Below are 24,644 nucleotides of genomic sequence, written 5' to 3' on the forward strand. Positions count from 1 at the left end.
TCCAAAACCCCAAGGTCAGCGATTTTAAATGAAAAAAAACCTAAACACTGGCCATTATCAAACTCAAATCCCACCGAACTGTCCGCTCCCCTCTCATTGGCTGTCGCCCCGCTGACATCACCGAAATGGCAATAACTCACACACGTACACCCCATGTATTCAATTTGAGGTAGTTTCCTGTGATTGGAATCATTATCTAATCAGCGTCTAACAACCGAATTTTCGACTGACGCGAGGAGTCGGGACATTATCCGGTGCCTCTCCCACCCAACTGCTAATACATTTTCGTTGCGTGTTAATTAATTACTCGTCATTATGTCCTTCCTCTGGTGAATCACCAACACCCTGAGCCGTTGTATCCATGTCGCGTTGTCTCGTACACACAGATCGATTTCGCTGGCTCCGGGAGTGTCAAAAGTCTCGTTATGATTTTTAGCATCTTCTGAGACTAGTGAAGAGGCAATTTTAGGCGGTCGTTCGTTCGGTAGATCCGTAGAGTGATTTTAATAGGCTCGGGGGAATATGCAGAGTGTCATCAATTCAGTCAAAGGCACTGCTCTAGGAGTCGCCGAGTACCTAACCCCTGTACTCAAGGTAAATCATCACTATTTATCGCGAACGAAAATATTTCGCGGAAAAAATTTGCGAATTCGTTGGGAAATTTTATTGAATTTCTAACGAAATTTCTGGTATTTTTTCGTGAGTTTTATTGAGAAATTTCATCACTTTTCTGTGGGTTTTTTGAAAGAGAAATGTTCAATCGAGACAATTTTATAACAATCAAGAAATTAAATCGGATTTTACTTCGTAAACAATTTATTTTGTTCAGGACTTTTCTGTAGGAATTTCCCAATGCAAATTTGTTATAAATATTTGTTATAAAATTTGTTATTTGTTATTTTTTGATTGTTTTTATTTTTTTTACATGAGTATTCAATGAGTATTCTCTATTCAAATTTTTATTATTGCTTCGCCGATTATACTGAAAAATTCCGCTGCTTTTATGCCCGTTTTATTCCAACAAAAATATTCAATCGAAACAATTCTATAGAAAGCTATAGATTTTTCTTTACAATTTTTTTATTAATACATTGTCTATGGAAATTCCTCGAAATAATTCTTCAAATTTTTCTGTTGGATTTTTTTTGTAAGAGGAAAAAACTTATGTCCAGAAAAGAGAAACTTTATGTCGAAAATTTCACACAGAAAGCGTCTCAAAAGAAAAAGTTGTATAGAAATGTTAAATTCTGTGGATTTTTTATTGATTTTCGCTATTAAATATTTTTACTTGAACATTTCCATTAAAAGACTCGAGTAAAGCTTGCAGATTTTTTTTGTTTTTCAATGAAATTTTTTCGTAAGTGATATTATGCATTCAATTAATTCTGCATTTAAACGATTCGGGCTCTTCCAGGAGAGCAAATTCAGGGAGACTGGCGTGCTGACACCCGAGGAGTTCGTTGCTGCTGGTGATCATCTGGTGCACCATTGTCCCACCTGGCAGTGGGCCACGGGGGACGAGGACAGAACTAAGTCGTATTTACCTAAGAAGAAGCAGTTCTTGCTTACGAGGAATGTGCCCTGCAGTCGGAGGTGCAAACAGGTGATAATTTGTTCCTCCGAATTTTCCCTCCGAAGATTGAGGATTTTTTAAAGTCAACAATGGAATTTAGGATATTTAAGAGGAACGTTTTTCGAAGAAATCGATTTTTAAGACATTTTAATGATGAGTACATGAACACACGCACGAAAAAATTTAATAGAAAAACCCATCGAATTCGTAGGAAAATTCTATTGAATTTCTATTAAACTTTCTATTAGTTTTTGGCTGATTCTATTGACATGTTCAATAGAAAACATTCAACAGAAAAAGTCAACAGAATTCGAAAATATCGCAAAAATCGTTTTTTGCAGATATCTTTAGTAGTTGAACTGAACAACTCAAAAACTATTAGTTGGATTTCAATTTTTATTGTTTTGTTGGAATCACGGGAAAATTTGGAGCAATAATATGACAATGTTCATTAATTTGGCATTGTTGCAATTATGACAAATTAACGAACGTTGTCATATTATTTCTCCAAATTTTCCTTTGATCCCAACAAAATTAATTTGTCATAATTAATTTTGTCAAAGTTAATTTGTCATAATCGCAATAATGACAAATTAACGAACGTTGTCATATTATTTCTCCAAATTTTCCCTTGATCCCAACAAAAATAATAAAAATTGAAATCGGACCAATTGTTTTTGAGTTGTTCAGTTTAACTGCTAAAAATATCTGCAAAAAACGATTTTTATCAACGATTTTTATTTGTCATAATTACAACAATGACAAATTAACGAACGTTTCTATATTATTTCCGCAAATTTTCCCTTAATCCCACCAGAAAATTAATTAAGTAGTTAATTAGTTAATTTATTAATTAGTTAATTTATTAATTAGTTAATTTATTAATTAGTTAATTTGTTGTTCGTCTCCATATTATTTCCGCGAATTTTCCCTTAATCCCACCAGAAGATTTGCGGAAATAATATGGAAATGAACAACAAAACTGACGTTTATTTTTTTTAATTCTCGTCTTGTTCAATGCAGTAGTTAAAAAACATTAAACTGGAAATTCTTTATAGATTGAATACTGTGATGACCAAGAACGTATAATTGAGGCTGATGACCCAGAGGGTGGGTGGGTCGATACCCACCACTATGACACCAGTATTGGAGGTATCGATGAGAAAGTATCTGAAATGACACTGGATGATAACCAGTCGCCAACATCGGGAGCCCCTGGAGAGGATAATGCAGACGATGACGACGAAGATGATGAGGATGCTGCTGACATGGAGGCTTTCGAAGTCAGTGGAATGCTCGAGGAGCAAGACAAGGTAATTTTTTATTAATAATACAAATTGAATTTAAAAAAAATTATGAATTAATTTTGCTCTGTGAAAAGATCTTGAGGTAAATTTTTCAATTTTCCTTGAATTAATTCAAAACTCACTCAAATCGAAGTGAGTTTACATCATTCGGACCTTTTCCAACTAAAATTAATGTAATGTTTGTTACTTTGTGATGTTTTATAATTTTTTATTTATTTTCAGTATGCAGCAGAGAGCACTAAAAAACCTGTGAAAGAGAAACGTGACAATTTTCCAGAGGGCGAAATAATCCACACGAGAACGTACGATTTACACATAACTTATGACAAATATTATCAGACCCCGAGGCTGTGGTTATTCGGCTACGATGAGAATCAGAAGCCGCTGACAGTGGAGGAGATGTATGAAGATGTCAGTCAGGATCATGCGAAAAAGACAGTGACTATGGAGACTCATCCGCATTTACCTGGCCCACCGATGGCGTCTGTTCATCCTTGCAGGTGAATTATGCACTGAATTTTACGTACATGGTATATAAATACGTGAAATTGACTCCTCGACACTTAGCACTGAAACTGTCTTTATGAAAATTGCGTTTTTCTTCATAAATAGTCCACCTAAATCTTCTTTTCCCTCAGGAGCCCAACTTCAGGCGGCAGTTTCCGCGGTTTCCATTCTCGAAATGTTGATTTCTCAATGAAAACAATTGAAATGCAATTTTTCAAAGGGAAAATGAATTTTAGCCTGACCATTTCAGTTGGCATGTCTATTTTTGCTAATAAATTAGCAATATATTTCTAAATGGTCATTTCGCACATAATTTCCATTTTTCGTAGATCACTTATCGGTTTATATTATTTTGTTCAATTAAATTACAATAAACCATTAGAATATTTTCTTAATTATCGTGGTACAACGAATTTTGAAAAAAATCGAGAATTCCAAAAAATGATGAATAAATTTTGAAATTGAATTTTAATTAATGTCGACGTATAGCCCTCAACGAAACCTACATTTGAAAGTGCAAAATCAATGTTGGATTTTTGGTTTCTCTCGTGCCATTGAACATGGAAACTGACTGAAGAAAATAGAATTATGGGGTTGATGAGGTGGTTTTGTACATTTCTGATGCAAATTTTCCTCTTTGTTTATCCAGACATGCAGAGGTGATGAAGAAAATCATAGAAACAGTGATGGAAGGTGGTGGTGAGCTGGGCGTGCACATGTACCTTATAATTTTTCTGAAATTCGTGCAATCGGTTATTCCAACGATCGAGTATGATTACACTCAAAACTTCATGCTTTCAACGTCGGGCTAATTCGAAAGGACGAATCTATTCCTGAATATGTGGCCATCAGTGCGAAGAAACGCCCATTTTTGATGGATTCACTGGCGATCATGGCTAGAATTTCCATGGGAATCCTCGACGGGAAGATTTGCTCCTGCGGATGGCGATATCCAATCAATATTGATAACAGAACACGTCGTGGTTTGGAGAAAATACATTTTTACGGATTTGTACCACTCAGCATTTTATTCAGCATGGATTATCGGGTGTTATTTAATTTTTAGCTGAATTGTCGTTTCACTGGTGATGTGGTAAAAACGTAATGAGTGAAAGATTCTCGTTGTTCTCAATTTAATTTACATTGTCGATTGGGCGATGGTCTCCAAGTGATCTCGAAGTCAAGTGATTTTAGGAGAAGATACTTTTTGCAGCTGAATAAATTTTTAATGAAGAATGGCGTTTGAATTTTCTGCTAAAATCGGTCGGTTTTCGATTATTTTGTTTTTACTTACAACATTGCAAGAATCAATTTGTAATGAGATGAATTCAGCATTTTTTGTTGATTGGGCGTTCGTGGAGAGATCAAGTGATTTCACAAGAAAATATAGGAGTTGTGAATTTTTAAAGGAAAATATCTTCGGACATTTCTCCTATCGATGTTCTGTAGATCGAAAGTTTTTCAATTCTGCTTTTAAATCAAACTCATTGATCTTAGGAGAAAGATTCAAGAGACTAAAGATGAAATATACAGCGAAAAAATCGCTCAATAATTTATCTCTAATTGTGTTATCGAGATAATTCAGCAGAAGACATTACGAATTGATTTGTAATCAGTCAAATCTGTGCAATTAATTTTGTGAATTGTTCATTCATCTCGGAAACGAGTGATTTCAGGAGAAAATGTCAAGGGATCATTTTTTCTGGCTGAATAAATGTCCCATCAACAACAATTTGTTGACATTTTCTCCTGAAACTACTCATTATCGAGATAATTGAATATTCAAGGACACAAAAACAGTTTAAAAATCCCCCGAATTGGAATAATCAGATAGCTTAATGGCCTTTGAAGAATTTTTACCAAATTTTCCATTAAAAAAATGCAATGAGTTTAGTAAGAAAGTTTTTAAGTTTTTAAGTTGAATAATTGTTGGTTGAAATTGAAATATTTTCATATGAATTTAATGTTCTGTTTTTTTCGTATTGTAACGTGATTTTAATGTTTACGGAAATTTTTCTAATGTTCATGAAGTTTCCAGTAAAATAATTGCATTTTTTACTTGATTTCTGTTAAAAATTCTGCAGAGGCTTTAATTTTTAGTAAATTCTCCTCGCGATGAATGTAAACAGTCGCCAGTTCTGTCCAGTTACATTTTACCACTTCACTGCTGATGTCATCGTCACACACTGCTTCGTTAAGAAAAATATTACTCACTATTAAGCTTGAAACAATTCAGTCTGTCTCCTCGTTTGTATTCACTGGTATTCTTCTTCGTCTGCTTTGTAATCATGGATAATGAATTGGAAGCCTCGTGCCACATTGTTGATATATATTTTTTTTTATGAAATAGAATGATCAAATGAAATCGAATAAAACTCTATGGATCGGAGAACGACTCTAATCATTTCCCATTCCAGTATTTTTACTTTTCCTCGCAGTAGCTGACTCTGGCCCAGTAATTGAATCATCGGTTATCCGATTGGCTATATCCATTCATAATTAAATATTTTGCAAAACGGACTTCACGTAGTTTTTTTAATTTAGAGGTGCGACGAGAGGAAACTTTCCTCACGTCAATTAATTATCAGTTACGAATATTATGAATATTTTATTTTCTGAAGGAATTTGGTAGGGAAGCGGTACAATAATTCTTGTCGACTTTTCGGGAAATATCTCCGAATTTAAGGCCCAGGTGTACTATCTTTCGTATGTTATCTGGATTTTTTTTATCTTTCGTAATCTATAAGTGTCAATTGAGTGGTACATCATGTAGAAATTCCCAAAAAGTATGATGGAATGATTTAAAAACAGAAAAAATTCTGATTTTTTTCAAAGAGCTTTTTTAATTAAGATTCAGAATGAGTTGAAAAAAGTGCAAATTACAAATATCTGGTTCGCTGTGGCAAATTATCTATTAGCTGTCATTTTCCATGGTGGATAACAAAACACTAACTCCTCATGGGAAGTGACAGCTAGGTATCTCAATTTTCAAAACAGTGGTATGTAGTCATCTGCCATTTTTATGTGATAAAAGTGTGATTAAAAAATTCTCCAAAATATTACAACTTTTTTCAAAGAGCCTTTTCCGTAATAAATGTCTCTGTGTAGTGTGGGAAAAGATTTACGAAATCAGTCTTCCCCCTGCACGATATTGTGTGACAGGCCGCCATTTGTCACCGTAAATCAGATACATTTTTCAATTTCTTGTTATTCAACTTATTCTGAATATAAATTAAAAATGCTCTTTGAAAAAATAAAGAATTTCCTCTACTTTTTTTATTATTCATTCATAATTTTTCAAAACTTCTGCATGATGCAGGACTCAATTGCCAATTTCAGGTGAAGAAAGATGAAAAAAAACATCGAGATAACGTTCGAAAGATAGTACACCCGGGCCTTAAGGGAAATAGCGAAGTTTTCATTCTGAAGGATTAATCATTTTTCTGATCTATGAAAAATATGCAAACAATTTTTTTATAAATATTTTTGCGTCGACCCTTCCTTAGAGATTCAGTAACTGGGACATCCACCCCAATAAAAAAATATTGTTAAATATAAAGTTGAGAATTAATTATTCCCGAATCAAACATTTTTTATCGACTTTTTTTCGATATATCGGAGATCTATCGGTGGAGGGTACGGTGCGGGAGTAGATGCCAACAATATCAACCGTTGGCATTTGCGTAACGCGCCCCTCTGCTGTTCACGTTCTTCTCCTTCCTCTTCAGAAATGAATACCTTATTTCTGCAAAAAACGAACGAAACTTTGCGGGTGAATAGAAGAATATGCAGCAAGAATCCCCTAACTCAATCATCCCAATGCCCTTGAATGTTGAAAGTGGAAATAACGGATGTATCTTAATATTCAGTCCTACACTTGCCGTGTACCGTTACGTATCGGTAAGAACTAGGCTGCAGTGTTGCAGTTGTCCATTGTAGTTATTCCCTCACATCAATCACGCATCACTAAATGATTGTTGAGTGAGATATAACGTGGACGGACACGTAACAAATTTTTTTTAACATGAATTTTTTTTAACAAAACAATTTTTTCCAACATGAAAAATCCAAAAAAACCAAACCAGTCCACTGGAGTCGACTCCACTGTTGTGATGACGTCAGCGGCGCCAATGGCCACATCAGGTGTTTTCCAAGAAATCTGGAGAAGGTCTAGGTGGCGCACCTGCCGATTAGAAGCCACTGACCTTATTGTTCAGTCCTAGAAGGTCATTCATTGACGCAAGATCAAAACGGAAGAACGATTCACGTATTCATCACGCTGAGGGAGCCAAACAAATATTTTTGACCGCAATTGCGGAGAATCCTCAGTATCATCATCATGTCTAACAAACATCATCATAATTTCGTCATATCAGCAATATCAATTCTCACTTTGTTAATAACTCACGAAGCCCTGGGGGATTGTTTGACCCCGTGGGGACACATCGGCGAGTGCGTCAACATAAAAGACTGCCCCAAAATGCGCAAAATGCTCGACATAAATCCACTCCCCCTGACGCATGAAATCATGCTGCATCAGGCGTTCTGTGGAATCGACGGCTCCAACTACAAAGTCTGTTGTGCCCCAGGCCAAATTCATCATCAATCGGAGAATACCATAAACTTTACAACTGAGTCCCCAGATCCTCGTGATGACCCCAACGACACCTGTACTTCATTATCAAATAGAGAAGGCAACTGCGTAATCATAAAAAAATGCGCCAAAATGATGGATGTCTTGAGCAAAAGACCGTTGACTGAAGATAATCGGAGCTATTTGCATCGCTCACATTGTGGCTTCGAGGGCATTCATCCGAAAGTTTGTTGTGAGATCGAGGATGGAGTGACTCCGGAGGAGATCCACTTCCCCGAGGTCAATGAATCCCATGGAATAGGGAAAACTAACACGGGGGACAGCTGTATTTCTTCATCTGGGAGAAAAGGGAATTGTGTGAACATAAAAAAATGCCAGAGGATGGTGAAGCTCCTCCAGGAGACACCTTTGACTCAAGAAATTCGTAATCATTTGCATCAGGCAAAATGTGGAGATGAGGGTAATGATCCGAAAGTTTGTTGTGAGATCGAGGATGGAGTGACTCCGGAGGAGATCCACTTCCCCGAGGTCAATGAATCCCCTGGAATAGGGAAAACTAACACGGGGGACAGCTGTATTTCTTCATCTGGGAGAAAAGGGAATTGTGTGAACATAAAAAAATGCCAGAGGATGGTGAAGCTCCTCCAGGAGACACCTTTGACTCAAGAAATTCGTAATCATTTGCATCAGGCAAAATGTGGAGATGAGGGTAATGATCCGAAAGTTTGTTGTGAGATCGAGGATGGAGTGACTCCGGAGGAGATCCACTTCCCCGAGGTCAATGAATCCCCTGGAATAGGGAAAACTAACACGGGGGACAGCTGTATTTCTTCATCTGGGAGAAAAGGGAATTGCGTGAACATAAAAAAATGCCAGAGGATGGTGAAGCTCCTCCAGGAGACACCTTTGACTCAAGAAATTCGTAATCATTTGCATCAGGCAAAATGTGGAGATGAGGGTAATGATCCGAAAGTTTGTTGTGAGATCGAGGATGGAGTGACTCCGGAGGAGATCCACTTCCCCGAGGTCAATGAATCCCCTGGAATAGGGAAAACTAACACGGGGGACAGCTGTATTTCTTCATCTGGGAGAAAAGGGAATTGCGTGAACATAAAAAAATGCCAGAGGATGGTGAAGCTCCTCCAGGAGACACCTTTGACTCAAGAAATTCGTAATCATTTGCATCAGGCAAAATGTGGAGATGAGGGTAATGATCCGAAAGTTTGTTGTGAGATCGAGGATGGAGTGGCTCCGGAGGAGATCCACTTCCCCGAGGTCAATGAATCCCCTGGAATAGGGAAAACTAACACGGGGGACAGCTGTATTTCTTCATCTGGGAGAAAAGGGAATTGCGTGAACATAAAAAAATGCCAGAGGATGGTGATGCTCTTGCAGAAGACACCTTTGACTCAAGAAATTCGTGATCATCTTCGTCGGGCAAAATGTGGAGATGAGGGTAATTATCCCAAAGTTTGTTGTGAGATTGAAGAAGACGAAACAGAAGAAGAAGAAAAAGAAGAAATAACTTCAGTGGAAACTCCATCATCTCCAGGGGAGCATTGTCTAACCCCTTGGGGAAGAATGGGCAGATGCATCAGAATAGATGATTGCGAGGATTTGAAGAAACTTCACAGACAGGATCCCCTTTTCCCAATGCATGAGAAATTGTTGGAGATTGCTCGCTGTGGCCCCGGGGGCCTGCGGGATCCTGACTTCAGGGTCTGCTGTGTCATCAAGCAGTCGAATTTGGAGAGAAATTCTGGAACGTCCGAGGGGATTGCGGAGAGTGTTATTCAACGGATTCCTGGGAAGAAGAGTCTGAAGACGAGACTTCTGCCGCATGAGTCGTGCGGACCAGTCCCAGAGGCCAGAATTTTTGGGGGGAATGACACGGGGATCCATGAGTTTCCCTGGATGGCACTGCTGGGGTACGAGGTGGTGAGGAGAGGAGTTGACTACAGGTGTGGGGGGAGCCTGATTAGTGAGAAGTACGTGCTCACTGCTGCTCATTGTGTGACTGCTATATCGCCTGGTGAGAATTTTTCCTATTTATTTCATGTTATATTTAGTCTGGTCATACAGAGGTCAAAAGGTCAAAATATGAGGGCCAAATTATAAGGGTTAAAATATAAGGGTCAATATCCAAAGGTCAAAATCTAAGCGTCAAAATGTAAGGGTCAAAACCTAAGGGTCAAAATATAAGGGTAAAAATATAAGGGTCAAAATATGAGGGTCAAAACCTAAGAGTCATAATCTAAGGGTCAAAATCGAAGGGTTAAAATGTAAGGGTTGAAATATAAACGTTAAAATCTAAGCGTCAAAATGTGAGGGACAACATATGAGGTTTAAAATATAAAGGTCAAAACGTAAGGGTCAAAATATTCCGGACATTTTACAATGATTTTTTCATTTAAACTTTGTTGGTCTGAATTTGAATGTCGATATTGGACCGTTAAAAAAAATGTAAAAAATCCGAAAAAATTAGATAGTTTACTTTCGGGGAAAGATTGTCGAAATAATTAAAAAATAGAAATTTTTGTTAATTACGAGCATTTTCTACAAATAAAATAATTTGCTCGGAATCGTAACAAATGTATTCATATTCAGAATGTTACCATAAATCGACTTGATGCCTAAAAAAAAAGTTCATAAGGTTTCGGAAAGTTTAAAGAAGTCCAATGATTTATTTATAAGCAACGAATGTTGAAAAAATATATAATTCTGTGCAAAATGTTGTTTGAATAACGCTGAATATTCACGATTTTTTTCAAAATTTTCAAAATTTGAGGATTGAAAATGGTTGAATCTGTAGTGTGATCTGTACCAACCCGCAAAAGATACCTGGATATCCTCCAAATAAATACTAGACAGAGCGTACTTGAAATGACAAAAAAAAACCCAATCTGTAATCACCCAACTCTTAAGCATGAACTCCAGCATAAAACCTCTTTCATTCATTCACCGCAGGGATAAAACTTACAAAAGTAAGACTTGGAGAATACGACATGAGCGCTGAAGAGGACTGCGACAGCGAAGGCCACTGCATCGGGAAGTACCAAGAGTTTCTAGTAGAAGATACGAAGCCCCACGAAAACTACTCCCAGCAGACATTCCAGAACGACATTGCTCTGGTAAAATTGCGAAGTTCCGTTGACATTCGTTCTGGCACCATCAGACCCATCTGTTTGCCTCTGGATCCCCCGAGTTCCTCCGGCATTCTGAGGACCCCGAGCCATGCAGTAGTGACGGGCTGGGGTGCGACAGAGCATGGGACTAGCAGCACGAGACTGCAAAAAGTAACTCTGTCAATTCTCACCAACGAATTATGCCAGAAGCTTTACAGACAAAATAAGAATGTCGTCATCTCGCAGAGGCAGTTGTGCGCCGGTGGTGCCAGGGATAAGGACTCCTGCTCTGGAGACAGTGGGGGACCACTTCAGGCCATCGGAATGTACGGTAAAAGGCCAAGTTTCGTGCAGTACGGAATCGTCAGTTATGGACATGCGAGCTGTGGAGTCGAAGGTTCACCAGGGATTTACACTAGAGTTGCTCATTACGTTCAGTGGATTCTTGATAATATGATTGATTGATGCAGTGACTGTTTCTAAAACCTGCAGTAACTTCACGCATAAAAAAATTCAATAGAAAACCTAGCGAATTCGCTAGAAAATTCTGGGGGAATTCTATGGGGTTTCTATAGGATTTCTATTGGAATTTTATTGAAAAATTCGATTTGTTTTTTTGCGCGGATTCTGTTGGATATTCGATAAGAAAAAGTCGGTAGATTTCGAATTTCTGTTGGAATTTTTCTCTTGAGATTTTTTCTATAAAAAAAAATTTATAACACTTTTATTTATCTATTTATTTTCTGTTTATTTGTGCCCAATAATTCTAACAGAAAAATCTCAAGAAAAAAATTCGAACAGAAGTTTAAAATATGTTGACTTTTTTTATTAAATATGTAATAGAATCAGCGCATAAAGTAAGGAGAATTTGTCAATAGAATTCCAATAGAAATCCTATAGAATTTCTATAGAATCTTCTAGCGAATTTACTAGGTTTTCTATTAAATTTTTTCATGCGTGTTCTGTTGATAATTTTTGTGGTTTTTAAGCTGTCGACGGTGACAAGTAGTATTTCGCAGCAATAACTATACTCATCACTTATAAACAATGCAATTACCCACTTATTTTTTATTAGTCATATTATAATTGTACACATCTAGGAAAATAAATGCAAATATTTATGAGAAATTTTTTCGCTTCCGAAGGGAAGTTTTGTAATTACTCAAATTTAAGTTAACAATTTTTTGTGTTAGAGTAATTAAATGTGGTCTAAAAAGGATGTCTTTTTTATTACGAAAATGAATTTAAATATTTGTGTGAAATTTTGTATTTATTTATTCATAATTTTAGTACAATTGATAGCACAGTGGTTTGGGCTACATTAAATGACTGGTGTTTGAAAATTTCATCAGAAAACACAGCCAGAAAAATTAACGAATTTAAAGAATTATTTTACAAGAAAATAACATAACTCTCATGGGAGTTACGTTAAATTAAGTGATTACGTGATTTCATTTATATCGGGAGCTTAAAAATTGTTTAGATTGAAACATGAAAGACTAATTAATATTCTTACGTCCATGGGGGAATGTCCATACCTCATGAAAGTCCGCTCTGAAGTCATTTGATGACAAGTTGAATCCTTGCAACAATTGCTACAAGAATCGTGACGTAGAAATTACTTGAACTCAAATATATAACACGTATGAAAGGGAAAATTCAACAGACAGTCTTCTATTGAAGTTCTGTTGATATTGTATTCTTTTTCGATTTCAACTGAAAATCATCTCATTTTCCTGTCCAATTTATCAACTGATATTTCATAGAAAGAGCTCTATCGATCTTAATTTCGCAATTAACCCGAATTTTCCAAGTTTTTATTCTTGGTCTTCGCAATGTCTTCATTTCTTCATCATTTCTTCACTTCTTTCTATCAAATATTATTCAGACAAATTTATGATTTTTGACAAAAAAAATAATACAAAAAAATTTAATAAAATTCCTCACAAAGACGAAGGCTCTTTCTCACGATTTTTTTCATACGTGGAAAACATAGAAGAAATCTTTTGCGCAGATAAGTAAGATAAGATAAATTGTAAAGAAATACTTCGTTAATCGTAAAAAATTAAATCACTCAATAGTTTAAACGTGTCGAATTTTTGGATTATAGGATTTTGGCAATGGAATGAAATGGATTGATTCGTGTTTTTTTAGCACTGACCCTCTCAGCTTCAACGCTGGGAGTAGGCGTTCGTATCACTGCCATACCCCCTGCCAAGCTGATCAGAGTCCAGTGACATCGGAGTGGACATTCTAGAGCTAGAAGTAGACGTGCCAGCAGATCTGGGAATTCTTGTTGCTGTGGGCATGAGAAATACACCATCAGGGGTCCTTGGAGTAGGCAGTCTTCGGATTGGGGGGCCTGAGACGTTTGAGTCTTCAGACTCGTTGCCAGAACTTGGGCGAAACCTGCGGCAACACCAATAAATTTGAAAAATTGGGGAAATTACAGAATGTAGAGTATTAGAAAACCATTTTTCCAATTGAAACAGTTGAACATTTTTTGCTGAAATTACTGGTAAGTCTTGGAAATTTCTAACAAGTAACAGTTCCACTGAAATTTTAAGGGATTTGTCTTTGAAAATTCATAATTTCGTGGAATAATCCGTGGAAACTGTAAATTTCAGTTTAGTTGTTTCAGGAAAATTAATGAAAAATCAGGAAAATTCAGAGGAATCTCCCTTTGAATTCCGGATTTCTCTGAATTTTCAGGGAATTCTTTTAAAAATTCATGGAATTCCAAGAATTTTGAAGGAATTCCATGAAAATTCAAGGGGATTGGGTAGGGAATATTCATTTTACTGGAAAATTCATGTGAATTGTGGAATTTTCGCCTATTTGCCGGTAACAAATTGGACCTTTACTTAAGTTTTCAGAGGAACTTGAAATTCCATTGACTTTTTCTCCTTAAATCGAATTCAAGGTCTATTTCCGGAAAATTCACCTAATTTTTCTTCATCATTCTTTCAAATTATCGCAAAGATTCCCAAAGGATCATTCCGGAGGGCTGTGATGGCCACAATTTAATAAGTTGCGGATTGGTCAAACAGCATCGCATGAAGATTTAATTGCTCAATTAATCGATTGATTTCTCTTTCTTCTTTCGATTTTAAATTTTTCTTTTCAATTTCAATTTTACGAAAAAACTAAAAAAATTGCCATAATAGGGGGGGGGGTCGTAGATTTTCAGACGGAATATACAAGGGTCCATCTAGGACTATATTAATAGTAATATATTTGAATGGCCCGTAATATCTTGAATAAAAATGAACGAAGATACTTACATATTTCGAGGGTCTGACTGATTGCTACTAAATATCATATTCTGCTTGGCAAATGTCACTCGAGTGTTCCTCGGAGGGTCCTTGAAGAAGGACTGGCCTCGAGCGTTGCTGTGGGCAATCATGTCAGCGTAGTCTGTCTTCACTGCGTTGTACGCCTGATTCAATTTCCCCAATTGCTTACTTATTTGCCAATACGCAGTCTTCAGTTGCAAGTACTTTTTAGCCTGGAGAATTGAGAATCTCAACATTAGTATTAACTCCGTAAATTAATCAATCCTCGTCTATTTTTGGACTTCATCGAACGATTGGGAAGAACAAAATTTCTAATTACTGACTTTACTAATTACTTGACTTTTAAAAACTCGTGATTCTAAAAAGTCTTGTACTGAGAAGGTAAAACTGGTTATTGCATTTCAGAAAAGGAATCTTGGAAATTTAGGAAGATAAACCTATTTATCACGTTTCATAAAATTTTATAGAAAAAGCTAGCGAATTCGCTAGACAGTTCCATTGGATTTCTATTAACCTTTCTATTAGTTTTTGGCCGATTCTATTGAAATGTTCAATAGAAAATATTCTGTAGAAAAAAACAAGAGTTCGATTTTTCTATGGAATTTCGTCAGTTCTAATTTTCCAAGTTTTTGTATGATTTTCTTGATGAAAATAAACGAAGCATAGAATGAAAAAAACTTAGAAAATTTGAGTCGAGAAAATTCTATAGAAAATATCTCAATAGAATAACTTGTATAGAAAAATCGAATTCTATTGATGTTTTCTACAAACTATTTTCTATTGAACATTTCAATAGAGTTGGCCAAAAATCGATAGATTGAATAGAAATCCAATTCTCTCTAAAGATTGAAAAGACGTACATGAACTGGAAAAAATAGAAGTGCTCAAGATTTGACTCAGTGAATAAAACATAATTTAAATAGAAATCCAATACAATTGTCTAGCAATTCACTAGGTTTTTTTCCGAAATTTTTGTATACGTCAGTCATTTCTTGCACAGACATAGATAAAGCCATTGATTACCAGTTCCTGCTGACGATACACCAGAACATTCAACTGAAACTTCTGGAATTTAGCTGCCAATGGCAATCTCTCTGCCCATGTAAGAATGTCCTCGAACATGGGCGCGATCAGTGGTGGAAGGGGTGTGGTGAGGCACATGGATTGGACGCCAGTTTTGTTGCAGACTGGGCACTGATCTCCAACTGTAACAACGAGGATTGAGCTACCCCCTTTGTCCCAACACCTCCCCCCAATCACTCATTGAATGGATTAATTGTTTTCTCACCTTTGGAGATGCATTTCCTGCAGAACAGGTGACCACACTGGGTCATAGAGAATGGAAGCTCTGACTCCGTCAGGTGAATGAAGCATTTGTTGCACAGCAGCCAGTTGAGTTCCATTTTGGACAGTAAAAATTCAGAGATCGCAGGGGACGATGATGGAAGGTCTCTCAAGCCCGACAACTTGGATGTGAATGGCCGCAGAGGTTCTTCAGATAACTTCTCTCATCTTCCATCGATCCTCTGATTGGGCGACAGATGAATTGAAATGGGGGGAACGGGGGGCGAACAGAACTACAGCTCTAGACGAAGCGTACGGACTGAATTCATGGACCCAAGAATTACCTGATAGTCCTGTGGCCTTATTTCAGTTGAAAAATGGTCGATTAATTGGGAAAAGTTGTTGTCTGAAGTTCACGGAATTTGTAAACTTCAGTTTTTGGGGGGGAGATTATACTGGTTTTACTGTTCCATTTATTCCGCTGTTCCTATAATTCGGGGTGTCAGTGAATCGATTCTCTGATTGGTCGAGGTATCATGTGGCCGGGGATTCACCGAGATGTATACTGAGAGAAAAAAATACTTTCGACAAAGATGATTTCTTTGATGCAAGAAATATTCTCTTTTCAATTTCTAGAATCGTGAAATCTCGTGGTAATTAATTTTGTGCTCACACTGAGAGAAGAAAGTCTTTCAACAGGATGGGATTCTTTTGTCCCGAGAAAATTTTCAAGTGTCAGCACAAGTCAAAAACCGTGACGTTCATTTGTTTCTAAAAATTTAATTATTTCAAATGGAATATCCCAGAAACGATTAGGAATAAAAAAAAGCTTTGAACACCAAGTGTTCCTTACACAAACAGGTACTCCTCAATCTCCAAATTAAAAATGCAATTTCCATTTAATCAATAATCAATTTATTCTGCCTCCTCTTTCCAGCAGCTGGAAAATATTTGACGTCACAGCTGTGCCTTCATTCCGAAATGAATAAAAATAATGACTGATTCTTCAAAAATACATTGATAGAATTCACCACGACAGCCAGATCTGAGCTCCTGAGAATACAGTAATCCTATTTTCAAAAATTATGAAACAAAGAATGTCTTCAATTCTCTAAATATAACCACCCTAGGTCAACTTTTTGGAGACACTCCCACTTCACTTGTAATCTCATCAACACGTAGAACGATTTTTCTAGTTTATACAATATTGGTGCAACATTTTTATTGATTCTTCTCAAGTTTTTGGGTGAATCGTCTCGAAGTGATCGATCGAGGCCTCGATAATGTCTTCGTAGGAGTCTAAACTGAAGGAATAATTATCTGATAATTATCTGCTTCGTTCTCTGGTTCCTTCTCATTCAAAGCTCTCAAAATACTAGAGTAAGATGGTCCATTCGATGATCTGATCGTCCTAAATTTCTTGGAATCATTTCTGTTTGGTTCATCTGGAGACGCCTCGAAGTCTTTTATCACAAGATTCATTTCATTCTTGGTACAGCTCCTGGGCAGTACAACTAGGGTCGAATACTCGTAATTGTATGATGAGATTCAGTCTCTAACATAACAATTCTGCGCCTTCACTCTTCCTTCAACATCTTGGCCCCCTGCACAACCAAAAAATTCCCATCGACTTCTACCCCATCATAACGCTGTTCAACAGCCGCGCAATCGCAAACTTCCCGAAAATGAATCCAACAATAACGTAATCCCTCTGCAGTCGTCTTCACCTTGGAGGCGACGATAGGCTGATACTCCTCGAACATCCGTAGGAAGATCTCCACTCCACAGGACATTGGAATGTTTCCAACGACAATCGCCACAGCTGGAACGTACTCAACATCAACTCCTTGGAGATCCTCCCACTGCACTTGTGATCTCTTCAACACGTAGAACGATTTTTCCAGTTTAGGAGTTTCATCCTCTGAGAGCATCGTCACCTTCTTCACGATCTCTGGGATGTCCTTGCATACGTGTGACAGTATTTTTATTGATTCCTCTCTAGTTTTTGGGTGAATCGTCTCGAAGTGATCGATCGAGGCCTCGATAATGTCTTCGTAGTAGTCCAAACTGATCATGGGATAATTATCTGCTTTGTTCTCTGGTCCCTTCTCCTCCAATGCTCTCAAAATACTATAGTAAGATGGTTCATTCGATGATCTGATCGTCCTAGGTTCCTTGGAAACATTTCTGTTTGGTTCATCTGGAGACGCCTCGAGGTCTGTTATCACAGGATTTGTTTTATTCTTGGTGCAGCTCCCTGGGCTGTACCCAGGTCGCAGCTTGTAAGCTCGGTTGGGAGAGTTAGGGTCGAATGCTTGTAGTTGCACTGTGGGATCGTTCCTCATGGCTAATGCACATCGTTCCGCGCTTCTTTCGGTCGTGAATTTCACGAAACAGAGGCCTCTCGATGTCCCTGTCTGGTGGATGCTCTCTATCACACCGAATTTTGAGAATTTTTCGGTTATCTGGTTGTGGCTGAGGGCGGTTGCATTCCGGAAGAACACCGACTAGACTTCGTGGAATGATTGGGGGACGTCTGACATCTTTGGGGAGGGCAGCTGGAGGAATGAATTAATTGAATGAAAATGATTCAATTTTTCGATGGCGAAATAATGTCAGGTTTACTGTTGAGAATTTTTGACCGAAATATCCGGTGCAATTCTATACTTTTCTTGGTAATTTTGATCAGATTTTAGGTCCACTGGAAATTTGAGGTATTGTGTAATCGAGAGTTCAAAACTTCATGGAAAAAAATGAGGAAACTGTAGATTTTAGCTCAGTAAATTCAGTGAAATTTAGTTTTTTACAGCATCTTCATGTTTTCATGCACAAAAAAATGTAATAGAGAAAACTAGTGAATTCGCTAGATTGGATTTTTATTAAACTTTCTACTAGTTTTGGACCGATTCTATTAAATGTTCGAAAAGTCAAATTTGACTTTTCGAAGTTGAATAAAAAATCGAATTCTATTGATTTTTTCTATAGAACATTTTTTAATAAACATTTCAGTAGAATCGTCCAAAAATTAGTAGAAATCCAAGGGAATTGTCTAGCGAATTCGCTAGATTTTCTGAAATTTTTTCACGTTTGATACGTGTTATAGGATTTTCTATAGGATTTCCTATAGAATTAACTATAGGGTTTTCTATAGAAAGTAACACAAAATTGAGACTCGAAACCAATCGGTCACAAGTGTCAGGATTAGGGTCATAAATCTGATAGGAAATTCTATAGGGAATCGTACAGGAAATCCTATAGCATTTTTTCATACATGATGTTACCAAAACGATTCGCAAACATCTTCATGCTTTGAATAAATTCCCGGAAAAACAAGAATGACAGGGAATAACTGAACCCAGAAAACAATCTCTGACACGACCGAATCCACCGATAATCCCCATTACACTATCAATAATTCATTCTCACCTGTTGAATGATCTCTGGTTAGTCCGTCAAGATGAATGCTACGGGCGAGTATTTTGACCTTGAATCTTGAAAAATGTGTAGGATGTTCATTGATATCCTGCATTACACCTTTTCATTCACGATTTAATGATGCATAAATTCGCACGAGTGCATTAGAAAACTGTTGAATGCCAACTGACCACAACTGACTGATGAACAGTATTCTTTAGTGTCAATGTCACCAGTCCCTCTGTTTACATTCTGTGATTCTCGAGGTCGCCGGTAGGGACTAGACACGGCGGTATTTCCAATACTCCGTGGAACGTCAATTCAGTGAATCCTCAGTCGTTCTCACTCATTTAATTGCTTATTTTTGCTTATTTTTGCTTTTTTTTATTTTCTTCTCATCACGAAAATCAAACGAAAAAACTTGGAAAATTTGAGCCGAGGAAATTCTATAGAAAATATCTCAATAGAATAAGTTATATAGAAAAATTGAATTCTATTGACTTTCTCTACTGAATATTTTCTATTGAACATTTGAATCGAATCGGCCAAAAACTAACAGACCAGTTCAATAGAAATTCAATAGAAGTTTCTAAGGAATTCGATAGGTTTTTCTATTAAATTTTTTCGTCCCTGAAGTTGCCCTTGCACATGAACATACTGATGAAAGAGTTTTTATTTTCACTTTTATTTCATCAAGACCCAACAGCGCAAGGCCAATTACAGGATCAAATTAAATATATATAAAATTTAACAACGGAATTATTAATATCACATCAGATAAGATCGCATCTTTTCTATAAGTTATAAGACTCCCTATCTTCCCTAAATAACTTATAATATCTATTTTCAATTATTTTTCATTGTTATTTTTTAATTTTTCTTTTCTTCATTTTTAGTAAGTTTTAAATTGTTCAAAATTTTTATCTTTCCATCACGATTCCAGCAATCCGCGCTGATCAAACTCGATGAGACGAGCTATCAACAACTCCTTGAAGTGTTTCTCCTCGTAGCGGCTGCCACTGTCCTCCGAACGATCGGACAGCATGTCATCGAGAGGAAGGACGTCAGACGCTGGAGCATGGATAATTGGATAGACAATACATGTTGAGATAACACTGATGAATGCCCTGTCATCGTACATCTTCTCAATTTCCTCCAGAGAAGGTATCGGTGTTTTGCAATGCAAGTTCTTCATTGTTTCTGATAATACTGAGTGATACTCTTCGAGCAGTGAGTATTCATGGTGTTGATATACATCTTGAGTCACACTGCTTGACATGAAGGTCCGTAAATCGACTGCTGGGGAGTTATAAGCGGTCATTTGGAAGTCCACCTGCCGAAGAAAATATTCAGGAAAATATTCAATATTAATTTTTCCGCGGAATATCTCATATTGAGGATAAATTTCTTTCGATAAGAATTCCGGATGACATTTCATGATAAAGTGAGAATATCTAATAGAATCCGCGCAAAAAATGGAATTTTTCAATAGAATTTTTTTATAGAAATCCTGTAGAAACCCCGCTAGAATTCCTGTAGAACTTCACTGGAACTTTCTAGCGAATTCGCTGGGTTTTCTATTGAATTTTTTCATACGTGATTTTGTGGGGGTACACTGAGAGAAAAACGACCAAGTTCTCAAACAAGTCTTGCTTGTGCCAAGAAAATAGTTTTTTGAAAATTATCAATAAGGATTTTTTTGTGCCAAACATGCAGAGAGTGCGCCGGAATGAGAAATTTTTGTCGCGAAAATAGATTTAGTAGTTAAAAAAAAATTGCGTTCTCTGTACACGCAAGAAATGTCATTTCTAGCACTACTCCTTCGTTATTCGATACTCCCATGCTTATTTTGCTCCCGATAAATCTTTGATTTATGCGAAACAAGGGATAGTAGTTTTTCGTTTTGGCTGTCTAATAATCACAGACAAGAAATCAGGAGCGAAGTGGTAAACCGGGTTAAGTCGATTTTTACTATTGACCAGTTTTTGACGAATATCTCGGAATCTAAAAGAGATGCAAAAATTGTTGTCATAACCTTTTTTGTAGAGCCAACTGAGGGTTACAAAAAAGGTCATGAGAAAAATTTTGCTATCTCTCTTAGATTTCGAGATATTCATCAAAAAATGGCCAAAAGGAAAAATCGACTTAACCCGGTTTACCGCTTCGCTACTGAAATGAACCCTTAAATGAAACAATAATAATGATATGATACCAATTTTGTAACTTAGGGATAAAATATTTGTTGATAAATTTTCCTCTATATGAGATATTGTCATCCTGAAACGGCACCGTCTGGTGTGAATTATCTGCCTCTTGTGCCAAATATTTCGTTGCTGTTGAAAGCAGAACAATTATTCATGTTTGAGACTTTCAAATTCGAACCAAACAAATAGTGTTGGTTTTCCGCACAAGTGTTGAAGAATAGGACGTGTTACACGTACTTGCGGAAACGTAAAACTTCACGCACTAGTACCACAATTGTATACTATCTTAAAATACATGTGCATTTCTCACCAATGCAACATCAGTAGGTTTTTTATTATCATCATACGCGAACAACATATTCAGTTGCGTGCAATCTCCATGGTTGAGAACAGTGAATTCATTCTCACGACGACCGAAAGCCCTCTTGCACTTTTCGAACAGTACATTCCTGAGGCTCCGCAGTTTCTCGGCATATCTATAAAATAATTCAGCATTCAATAATCGTCTTGTTCCATTGCACTGTTGAAAAATTTTCACTGAAGTTTCCAGGCTTTAGTCTTGAAATATGAAACAAATGACGGTTTCATTGAAATTTCAGGGAATTTTACCATTGAAAATTCGTGGTTTTCGTGGAAAATTCATGGAAATTTTAAATTTCAGTTGAATTTTTCTATGAAAATTAATGGAAATTAGGAAAATTCAAGCAAAAATGTCCTTTCCAATGGAAAATTCATGGAAACGTTAAATTCCAGTTAAATTATTCCATGAAAATTAATGGAAATTAGGAAAATTCAAGCAAAAATGTCCTTGAATTTTCAATTTTTTGAAATTTCAGAGCCATTTCTTATTTAATCATCATGTTCACATTGAAAATTCATGGAAATTTCGGAATCTTCATAGTTCTTCCACGGAAAAATCAGGAATTTCCTTGAATTTTCAAGGAAACTTGAAATTTCAGACTTTTTTCCGTTAAATTCAATTCAGTGTCATTTTCTGGAAAATTCAGTTAAATTGTTTTAACAGTGTGAGCCGTAAAATGAAGAATCATACCTGGGGCCAAGTTCCTCCCACCCAGAAATCGCAGTCTCAAGTGAAATCAGCCCGTGATTGAATAATTGATAGATCGCCTGGTTGGGATCGTCGAGCGTGCTCAGTTTGAATGTGTCCCTATACTCCGGCATCTGCAATATTCAATGAATCGTTGAATCATCCGCTGGCGAAGAAAGGAACTGGCCTCTGAGGGATTTCGAAGCCCCTCAGCTGTTTACCTTACTAAAGCCGTAGCCGGAGCTACTAAGCATCAAATAATAATAATGGCTGTTTACCTTTTCGTAGACAGCCACGGAGCTACCGTGGAACTCTGCAAGACCACGGATTGCCACTAAAGAATGCGGCAAATCTAGACCTGTGGCTCGACTCGCCATCGTGAAGCCGAGGGGCATCAGATCCTCCAAGATCACGAAGTAGGGCTCCTCCAGATGAAAGTACAACAGACGAGGTACATATGCTACAGTGAGCATTTGATTGATGTGCTTCAGGGGTTCCGTCATTATCCCCATCTCGTACTGGTACACATTTTGGAGCTGTTGAGGAAACACGGACGAAAAAATTTAATAGAATAACCTATCGAATTCGTTAGAAAATTCTATTGAATTTCTATTGAACTGTTTTATTAGTTTTCGGCCGATTCCATTAAAATGTTAAATAAAAAATATTCAGTAGAAAAAGTCAATAGAATTCAATTTTCCTGTACAACTTATTCTACTGAGATATTTTCTATAGAATTTCCTCGGCTCAAATTTTCCAAGTTTTCTCGTTTGATTTTCTTGATGAGAAAAAAAGAAAAATAGAATGAAAAAAACTTGGAAAATTTGAGTCGAGCAAATTCTGTAGAAAATACATGAAAAGAATAAGTTATACAGAAAAATCGCATTCTGTTGAAGGCTTTCTATTGAACATGTCAATAGAATCAGCCAAAAAAAAATAAAGTTTAATAGAAATTTAATCGAATTTTCTAACGAATGAGATTAACTTAAATCGAAATAACATCGTTCAGAATGAGGACCATCCGTTACCATTGCTGTTACAGCCTCACTCTCCTGGATATGCAAATACTTCATGAAGAGTGATAGCTCCTTCTCAGCGTCATCCCCATCGCCTTCAACTGTGTACTTGACAACAATACGTTGGATTGCACTTGTGTAATTACCGCCTTTTGCACCAAGAGCTTTGTAATCCACAGCAGCCACCTCAACTGTAGCGTCCTCCTTATATTTCCGAATAATTTTTTCAAGAAGGGCATTGTCAATTGTCAACTCCGACATTTTACGGCTTTTGATGTTCACGTGGTGAGAGACAGCGAGGGAATTTGTAGGATTACGTAAACTATTTACACTCAGACGGATCAGTCACAACTGCAGGTACACTGGCGAAAATCTGGGCTTGGGCCCGATATGATATTCAGTATATCAGTGGTGGGGGATTAGGAACCGAAAAGTAGAATTTGGATTGTATGTACGATAACACCAGCGATTGCATATAAATCAGTCGCTCCAATATTCGAGCAATGCCTTACGAACGGAATGATAAAATAGTAGCTCTAGTAGGCAATGACGAATGGGTGGACACGGACGAAAAAATTTAATAGAAAAACCTATCGAATTCGTTAGAAAATTCTATTGAGTTTCTGTTGAACTGTTCTATTAGTTTCTGGCCGATTCTATTGAAATGTTCAATCGAAAATATTCAGTAGAAAAAGTCACTAGAATTCAATTTTTCTATATACCTTATTCTATTGAGATATTTTCTATGGAATTTGCTCCGCTTAAATTTTCCAAGTTTTTTTGTCTGATTTTCTTGATGAGAAGAAAAAAAATAGAATGAAAAAAACTTGGAAAATTTGAGTAGAGCAAATTGTATAAATAAAATATATAAATATATATATATATATCACATGTATATATATCATCAGTGAAATTAATAAATTCTGTCCTTTTATGGAGACCGATTATTAAAAAAAAATGAAGATAATTAATTGAAAATGAAAAATTCTTCATAGATTCTTTTACTCTACTTGGCTATTCACTTCAATCATTAGTCGAATTCTCTTCGATTCATTATCAATATTTGTAAGGTATTCATGAGAAAATGAAATTTAATGAGTTCCATTTCTTCATTTCAACAAATGAATAGATCAGCGCGCGCGAAAGCGTGCGCATAGATCTTGTATATAAAAATCCCTATCTCTATTAAACTCAGGTACCAGTCTATTACGTTGAATCATATTGATTCATGGTCCCGACTAACTTCTGACAGAGCCTGGGTTAAACTCTGGTTAAA

General features: G+C 36.7%; 4 protein-coding genes across 4 annotated transcripts; 1 reads left to right on the top strand and 3 right to left on the bottom strand.

Annotated features, from left to right (window-relative positions):
• The first annotated feature begins 135 nt into the window (after nucleotides 1–135).
• LOC107038050 (ubiquitin-like-conjugating enzyme ATG3) lies at nucleotides 136–5,776 on the top strand. The gene is made up of 5 exons (XM_015256922.1): nucleotides 136–594; nucleotides 1,415–1,603; nucleotides 2,632–2,886; nucleotides 3,103–3,380; nucleotides 4,037–5,776. Exons 1-5 carry the CDS (start codon nucleotides 523–525, stop codon nucleotides 4,197–4,199), a joined length of 957 nt encoding a protein of 318 aa, XP_015112408.1. The 5' UTR covers nucleotides 136–522; the 3' UTR covers nucleotides 4,200–5,776.
• A 7,501-nt stretch (nucleotides 5,777–13,277) lies between these two features.
• On the bottom strand, nucleotides 13,278–15,805 carry LOC107038035 (RING finger protein 212B). Its single transcript, XM_015256900.1, has 4 exons — nucleotides 15,691–15,805; nucleotides 15,426–15,607; nucleotides 14,391–14,614; nucleotides 13,278–13,515 (listed from the first exon to the last, which is right to left on the bottom strand). The coding sequence occupies exons 1-4, from the start codon at nucleotides 15,803–15,805 to the stop codon at nucleotides 13,278–13,280; spliced, it is 759 nt and encodes a 252-aa protein (XP_015112386.1).
• Nucleotides 15,806–16,671: 866 nt separating this feature from the next.
• Nucleotides 16,672–19,291, bottom strand: LOC107038082. Its single transcript, XM_015256964.1, has 2 exons — nucleotides 19,113–19,291; nucleotides 16,672–18,244 (listed from the first exon to the last, which is right to left on the bottom strand). Exon 2 carries the CDS (start codon nucleotides 18,029–18,031, stop codon nucleotides 17,264–17,266), a length of 768 nt encoding a protein of 255 aa, XP_015112450.1. The 5' UTR covers nucleotides 18,032–18,244; nucleotides 19,113–19,291; the 3' UTR covers nucleotides 16,672–17,263.
• Nucleotides 19,292–19,794: 503 nt separating this feature from the next.
• LOC107038078 lies at nucleotides 19,795–23,798 on the bottom strand. Its single transcript, XM_015256960.1, has 5 exons — nucleotides 23,381–23,798; nucleotides 22,631–22,888; nucleotides 22,356–22,486; nucleotides 21,615–21,780; nucleotides 19,795–20,433 (listed from the first exon to the last, which is right to left on the bottom strand). The coding sequence occupies exons 1-5, from the start codon at nucleotides 23,627–23,629 to the stop codon at nucleotides 20,032–20,034; spliced, it is 1,206 nt and encodes a 401-aa protein (XP_015112446.1). The 5' UTR covers nucleotides 23,630–23,798; the 3' UTR covers nucleotides 19,795–20,031.
• Nucleotides 23,799–24,644: the final 846 nt, after the last annotated feature.

This window comes from Diachasma alloeum, unplaced genomic scaffold, assembly GCF_001412515.2.
Source record: "Diachasma alloeum isolate Michigan unplaced genomic scaffold, Dall2.0 Dall_scaffold_00277, whole genome shotgun sequence".
Taxonomy (NCBI): Eukaryota; Metazoa; Arthropoda; class Insecta; order Hymenoptera; family Braconidae; genus Diachasma; species Diachasma alloeum.